The 7540-nt window shown below is 37.3% G+C and overlaps 1 protein-coding gene across 1 annotated transcript in view; it reads left to right on the forward strand.

Moving 5' to 3' along the window:
• LOC136866284 (dentin sialophosphoprotein) overlaps window positions 1-1578 on the forward strand; it is a 135301-nt gene extending 133723 nt beyond the window's left edge. Inside the window, exon 7 of the mRNA XM_067143111.2 lies at window positions 928-1578. Coding sequence (XP_066999212.2) covers window positions 928-1013 — 86 coding nt within the window. The 3' untranslated portion in view covers window positions 1014-1578. The remainder of the gene's footprint in view (window positions 1-927) is intronic.
• Window positions 1579-7540: the final 5962 nt, after the last annotated feature.

The following is a 7540-nucleotide window of genomic DNA, read 5'->3' on the forward strand; positions in this document are numbered from 1 at the left end:
CACAGAATGTTATATATATAAAATGAAGTTTAAAATACATTCTCAGGTTACAAGGTCCAACATTTAAGAATCAATAAAGAGATTATTTTGCAGTGCAAAAATATTTATGTACATTTGCCTAAAAATCCAAGTCCTTCGCATTACCAATACACGCACATCAGTACATATTCCCATTGTCATCATCATCATTTGTGTCGGTAGATTTACTGGCACGTAAAAGAACTCCTGCGGGACTAAATTCCAGCACCTCGGCGTCTCTGAAAACCGCTAAAGTAGTTAGTGGGACGTAACGCAAATAACATTATTACATCATCATCATCATCATCATGACTTTCCAGCTCCAGTTTCCCAGGTGTTGTGTACATATTTCCCTGTAATTAAATATATTTCCTCATCACTGATCTGCATTCATCTTAATTCCAACTTTATCTTCATATTATGATCATTTCTATTTTTTAACTCCAAACTTATTTGTCTATTGTCATCATTCTACATCATTTCTCCACTGACAGCTCTGAACATACCACTTAGTCAAACAGCTCGTCTCCTTACTCTAAAGTCTTCCCAGCCCACAGTTTGCAACATTTCTGTAGCACTACTCTTCGGTCGGAAATCACCCAGACCAAATCATGCTTTTTCAGTTCTCTAATCATGCACAGGAACCATACTCTAATAGAGGTTTTGCCAGTAACTTGTACATCCTCTCATTTACATACTACTTACTACAACCTGTAAATACCTCCTTTGTGCATTCACTATAAAGTTTAATTTATATTCCTAGGTTTTAAGATAAAGAGTTTGAAATTCACATTCAGTTTGAGAAAATTAATAAGTACTGTATATTCATGTTATTACCTGTTACATCTCTATTTAAAACATTCTAGGAGAATTGAACTGGTAGGTTATTAAATATTTGACTTTTTGCAGAACCTGTTGTGAACTGTGTTGGAAAGCGGCGTAGGTCAACTATTGAATCTGATGGACCACAAACTTCGAAGAGAATGAGAAGATGATGGACAAGAATCTACTTGTGTATCAAACCATTCCCTGGAGTGCTTGATCTCCACAAATCTGGAGGCTCTCAGATTGAATGTGAACTGTGAATGGCTTGGACAATAATCTATTAATGTACAGAGTTAAATAAGAATATACGAGTATCATATTTAGCCAAAAACTCACCTGGCCACAACATGTGTATAGTTTGTACCAGAAATTGGTGAGCAAGAGGATCTGTGTGGATGTGTCTTATGTATTTAGTGATGGTATGTATGTAGCAACATGTAATATTTATAATGTGAAATAGAAAGTTCCCTCCCTTTTTATAATTTTCTCAATTATAGTAAAATGTATTATAAAACATACCAGTTTTAGTAAAGTTTAATTTTGTTTTACAAATACTTTTCTTACTTATGCCAGGCTTGTCTTGTCATTTTTTTCTCTCATACCTCCCTTGGTCATTCGATATTCTCTTTCCCTGACAGTATTAGCTTTGCTAGGTATATGGAGTCCTTAATTTACTCACAATTTGTAACCCTTCCTTTTTCTGATACCCTTATTATTTTATGGATCAAAATTCTTCCTCTGACTGATGTTGAAATAAATTTATTGTTTTAAACAATCATCTCCATGTCAGTTACTTTTATTGTCTCTTTTTATATGCCAAACTTAAATTGATTTTTTTTATTTTAATCACTCTTGTTTGACCTACGTGTAGGTTGAGTAGTATTTTTTTAGTGTGGTCCTACTGTCCACACTCGTTTTATCGTAGTACGTCGTTATGAAGTGCTACTTGTATTCTTATAATATATTAGCAGATCCCCCAGCTCCATCTGCATTGAAGTCAGACTTAATTAGATGTGTGTCTGTTGGTAACAGTAGTGAACAGTCCAATAATAACTTACCTCTGATGAACTTCTCTGTCATGTTTCATCTCTTTACTCAGCCTCTCTATCATTTAGCGTGTCCAATGTTATAGCAAGGAAATACTAGTTTTCTAGAACTTGTACTTCCAGATTAGGCAGTGTTTTCTCTTTTAAGAATCCCAGTTGTTCATTTCCTTTGGCATGATCCTCATTTTCTTCCATTGCTCTCCACCATTCCCCCTCAAACTTCCTATGACGTATTGAAAAAGTATAATGATTGTTGGAGCATTAATGGATACAAATAATGATTTTCACACTAATCCACCCTAGCTGTACGGTCTGCATGCTGGAAATGCCCTTATAACATGTAAACGTGCAATTTTGTGGCAAATTGTTGAAGTTACAAAGAAAAGCTATATAAATATATTAATAGAAATTTTAATTCTAAATCCCGCATGCAAGCTCCAAATTTGATAAGAATAACATTTTACACTTTATTTTGTTTTTATGGGATAAAGCATGCATAAAAAAACTTTTTTTTTTGCAAAACTGTTAAGAGTTAGGATGTAAATACTTAGAATGCAAATATCTTCAAAAAGTTTTATAAGTACACTTAGTAACCCCGATTTTTAATTGGACCAACAGTTCAGGCAGAGTATTCACCGAGCTCAATAGCTGCAGTTGCTTAAGTGCGGCCAGTATCCAGTGTTCACATTCAAGATACAAGATAGATACTCACATGGCATTTGATTTAACAACATTCTATTCCGTCGAGATTCCTACAACATCTGGAAGACTACACTTATACAGTAGAAGTCCGTTATAGCGAGAATTTATAACAGCGAAAAAATTACTCGCTATAATGGATTGTCGTTATATCCGATTTTGTATAAAAGTCGGGAAACCCACCATGCACATTAAAATCGGTATGAAACGGCAATCAGTTTGTTCAAAACTTGCGTTTCCGCAGATGATATCCACACTACGGCTTACTTGTTTGTTATTTTTTGAAATCCGATACTATGTGAAAGTGTATGTTAAATTTCATTCTGAAAAAAATATAGTACTGTATTTCTTCGAATCCAAGATTAACCCCACTTTTTCCTTCAAAAAATTTAAATCAGGCTCAAAAAGTACTTTGTAAAATCATATGAATGACTTTGTTGTACAGTAGGCCTACGCATTTTAGACTATTTTTAGACGCCGAACATTAACTTTCGTCATGCTCTATTTTTTTGCGGCTGCACAATTATTATTTATATCCGCAGGTTTAAGAACCATTAACTTAAAATTGGCATAATACCGAAGCGAACCCATTGAAAATTTACCGGCAATACCTATTCCATGCGTCTCTACAATACGACGATCCATCAGAAAATTATTCTTGCTGTCTATAAACCTGTTACTTTTACTCAGCATCAGATATAACCGGCTACCGCTACACGCACGTCTTGCTTGCCGGGTTCGGCCAAATTCAGCGGCTAGCGATGTATGGGCCTAATCGCGGACATTGAAAGTCAAAGAACGAGTTTATTGCGCCACAGTATGGCCATTCCGCCCTTGCGTTTTTCGTGCACATACCTCACAATTTAAGCTTCAGCTTCTTTAAAGCGTCCTTGTTGCGGAACACTGCATTTTTTGTACAGTAGGTACGCATTTTTTAGCTCTTTGTCTTCACACTAACGCCAAATATTGGCTTTAGTTAGGCCTATGCCATATTTTCTTGCTGCTGCACAATTGTTCTACATTTCCGAGTGTTTAATAACAATTAACTTGGCATCAGAATATCGACTAGAACCCGTTGAAAATTTGCTGGCAATACCTTTTCCACGTATCTTCTCAATACGACTATCCATCACGAAAATATTCCTGCTGTCTATAAAACTTAATTTTACTAAGCGTCAAGTACAATAGAATGTATAATATAACTATTATAAATAGTTATATTATACATTCAGACCAGTCAATACGGACCAAACACAATATTAACCTATCATGGTTAAGTTTATTAACAGAAAGTACAATAGACGCGTTATATCTCTGCTACTGAGTAGCTATGGCCTTTCTAAGAATTTGAAGGCTCGCATGTTTTGATGCCATTCTGCAGATTTGAGAAACGTTTTTGTAGAAGCTAATAGAACGCCATACTCTCTTCACTATTTCCTGAGATCAAGTGACGTTACATACAGGCACTGTACAACCAGTTGTCGCGGCTAGCGATGTAGGCTATAGGGAGCGTGCACGGCCGCTCTTAGCGCCTCTAGCGGAAGAAATCGGTAACATTTTGGTGATCTTGTTTTGAGCGGTCAGTCCAGGCTGTGTAACTGTGGGTGATAAATTGTGGTGGTAGTAGTGTATCAAAATGGCTAAATCAAATAGAAACTGTTGTGCAGTGAACTGCCACAACACACAAGGAAACACGCATGGAAAAGGAATTACATTTCACACATTTCCTGGTCGTCCATGGGAATCGGGCAGAGGCAGGAAGTGGGTTTCGGCTGTGGGAAGGATAAAGTAAGTACAGTAGGCTACCTTATTTCATTTGTGACGTAAATCACACATGTATCACACATTTTAAACATACCAGGTATGCCAAGTCAAGAACACGTTCATTTAAGTACACATTGAAATAGTACATTTCATTTCAATTAGGCATTGCAGCAGGTTCGTATGTTTACATTCATGTCCTTCCATGTGCACGTGTCTTGACTACGCCGAATAATAATAATAATAATAATAATAATAAATACTTCCCTGCATTTCAGTGCAGATGGAACTCCATCGGAACTCACCAAGTGCTCCGTCATTTGCAGTGAACATTTTGTTGGAGGAAAGTCGAGTAATATTGAAAATCATCCATCATATATACCGTCTGTGTTTTATGAGAGCTATAAGAAGAAACCGAAAAGAGAATGTGATGTATCCTGGTTTTAAGAGCGAGTAAACGAATGAAATGCTCAAATATACATACGGGAGATAGTAGGTTCGAATCCCGCTATTAGCAGCCCTGAAAATGGTTTTCCATGGTTTCCCATTTTCACACCAGGAAAATGCTGGGGCTGTATCTTAATTAAGGCCACGGCCGCTTCCTTCCAACTCCTCGGCCTTTCCTATCCCATCATCGCCATAAGACCTATCTGTGTCGGTGCGACGTAAAGCCCCTAGCCAAAAAAATACACATACGTCTTCTATTTCAGGAAACTCATGAATTTATTGTTAAAATGAGTGTGTGAAAAATTACATAGGTTCGAACCCCACTGTCGGCAGCCCTGAAGATGGTTTTCCGTGGTTTCTCATTTTCACACTAGGCAAATGCTGGGGCTGTACCTTAATTAAGGCCACGGCCGCTTCCTTCCCATTCCAAGACCTTTCCTGACCCATTGTCACCATAAGACCTAACTGTGTCGGTGCGACGTGAAGCAACTTGCAAAAAAAAAAAAAACCATAAGTCGGTGCAAGCAGCATTTGAGACGGAAGCAACGACTTTCGAATTCACTAGTGTTTTTAGTGGGAATGATGTAGGCATACATTGCTACTCAAGCACAGCACCTTCAAGTATTTTGGAAAAGGTGGATAAAAGTTATGGTCCCAAAACCCTCCCCACTCCCTGGACATATGCAGAGGATTTCATGGATACCAGAGCAAAAAAATGAGGCACAGTTGAAGGATTTTACAAGTGTTTCATATGAAACATTCAGTTTTTTACTTTCCTTCTTTGTTTCTAAAGTGTCTATAAATATAAGTAATAACGATGTTTGTTTACTCTTTTTAATGAAAATGAAATTGGACCTTTGTTTCCTTGGCAGTCATAATTGGTGTACATCGGACTACTGCTGCGCGAATATTTTTTACTGCTCTCGGAGTAGTCAAGAAACGCACTTGTAATTTTATTTTCTGGCCTAGCAAACTATCCGTGCAAAATACTTTGCCTCGCGCTTTTAAAACATATCCTGACGCACGAGTTATAATAGATTGCACAGAAATGAAATCAGAAACGCCAGCAAGAATAGATGAGAGATGTTACATGTATTTTTCGTATAGGTCATGTTATACATGTAAATTTTTATTAGCTGTGGCCCCAAACGGAACTATTGTTTTTGTTTCCCCTTGTTATGGTGGAAGAACTAGTGATACTTTTATTGTTAACAATTCAGGCTTCCTAAATCATTTGAGTGAAGGGGACGTTATATTAGCCGACAAGGGATTCCCAGGTTTTAAAACACAGTCACCTCATTCTTTACTTGTTATGCCGCCTTTTCTTCACAATGGGAGATTTACAGAAGATGAAGTGTCACAAACTCGGAGTGTAGCGACTGTGCGAATACATGTTGAAAGATGCATACAGAGGGTGAAAATTTTCAAAATCTTGAAAAATATTCCGTATATCAGCGACATTGTTTACGTAGCTTGTGTTAGCAAATTTCTTGCCACCAATAATAAAGAACGTAGAACTGTAACCCCTGCATATAATCCACTCGTATAAATCTATCTTATCAGAACTTTGCTTAGCAACATGACGTGTTATCTACTTATTCCAACTGAATTCCTGTTTATTTGCTTACCGGATGCTGCCTGTCAATAGCTTGTCAAAAGCTGTCAATTTCACCAGAAATCAGACTCGCGAAATTTGAGTTTTCAGAGATTCGTAGATATGAGTTAGTTACAATATTGTTATTAATTTCGCCCTGTGACAACAATATCAGGTTTAAATGTATTTTTATATGCACAGCATTACAACTTCCATAGCATTACTTTATATTTATCTTGACGACAAGATGCAACGATAATTTTTGCCGTAACTATGAAGCAAGTCTTCCAGCGGAACGCACTCTCACCGTATTAATTCTCGGAACTCCGCCAGAGCGCTCTGTTACTAGTACCGTGCACGCTCCCTACAGTAATGAGGTGGTCGTTTATTGTCGAGTTTTGTGCGCGTGTGAAAAGAAGCAGCTTGGTTACCGCCTTAGTTGCCCGTGGTATCCATTAACTTACTATCAGGCCGCGAATGCAAGACAATCCTCGAGTTTTCGCATGAGATTCTGAGAAAACTGTCTTGGATTCGGAGAAATACGGTATCACTCCATAGGTTTCTGTGACAAACACTTCAGTTTTCTTCTTCAAACGGCGTCACCTAACCTAACCGTATATGTATCATGAAAACATATTTGAAACGCATGTAGAGAAATGATAACCTACTCGCGAAAAATGTACATGTAAATAGCCTTTCCGAAATTTAACTGGACGCGAAAAGATATGAAATGTCCTCTGAATCCAGTGATGTACTCTGCCATATCTTGAGGTGTATCACATTCTTACTTAATTTCCATATATAACATTAAAATCAAGATACCGTTTACTTCAGTCTTTATTTTTAACGAGTTAACAACTGCTATCGGCCACGTTATTTTACGCATTTATTACGAAAACGTGTTATCTTCTTTCATTTCAAATTTTCTTTAGAGACCAGCAGTCGACGGGTATTACTAATCAACTCCAACATCGCCTTTAAATGTCGACGAGAGAGCTCGCAAATGCACAAAGTGAGAAAACTATACTGTACCGAAAATGATCGATTGCATTTTGTTGCAAACGTTTCAGTTTTCTTATTCAAACAGCGTCGCCTATCCAAACTTAACCGTACTATACGTATGATGAAAACACACTTCAAGTGCCAGTAG

This window comes from Anabrus simplex, chromosome 3, assembly GCF_040414725.1.
Source record: "Anabrus simplex isolate iqAnaSimp1 chromosome 3, ASM4041472v1, whole genome shotgun sequence".
NCBI classification, from domain to species: domain Eukaryota; kingdom Metazoa; phylum Arthropoda; class Insecta; order Orthoptera; family Tettigoniidae; genus Anabrus; species Anabrus simplex.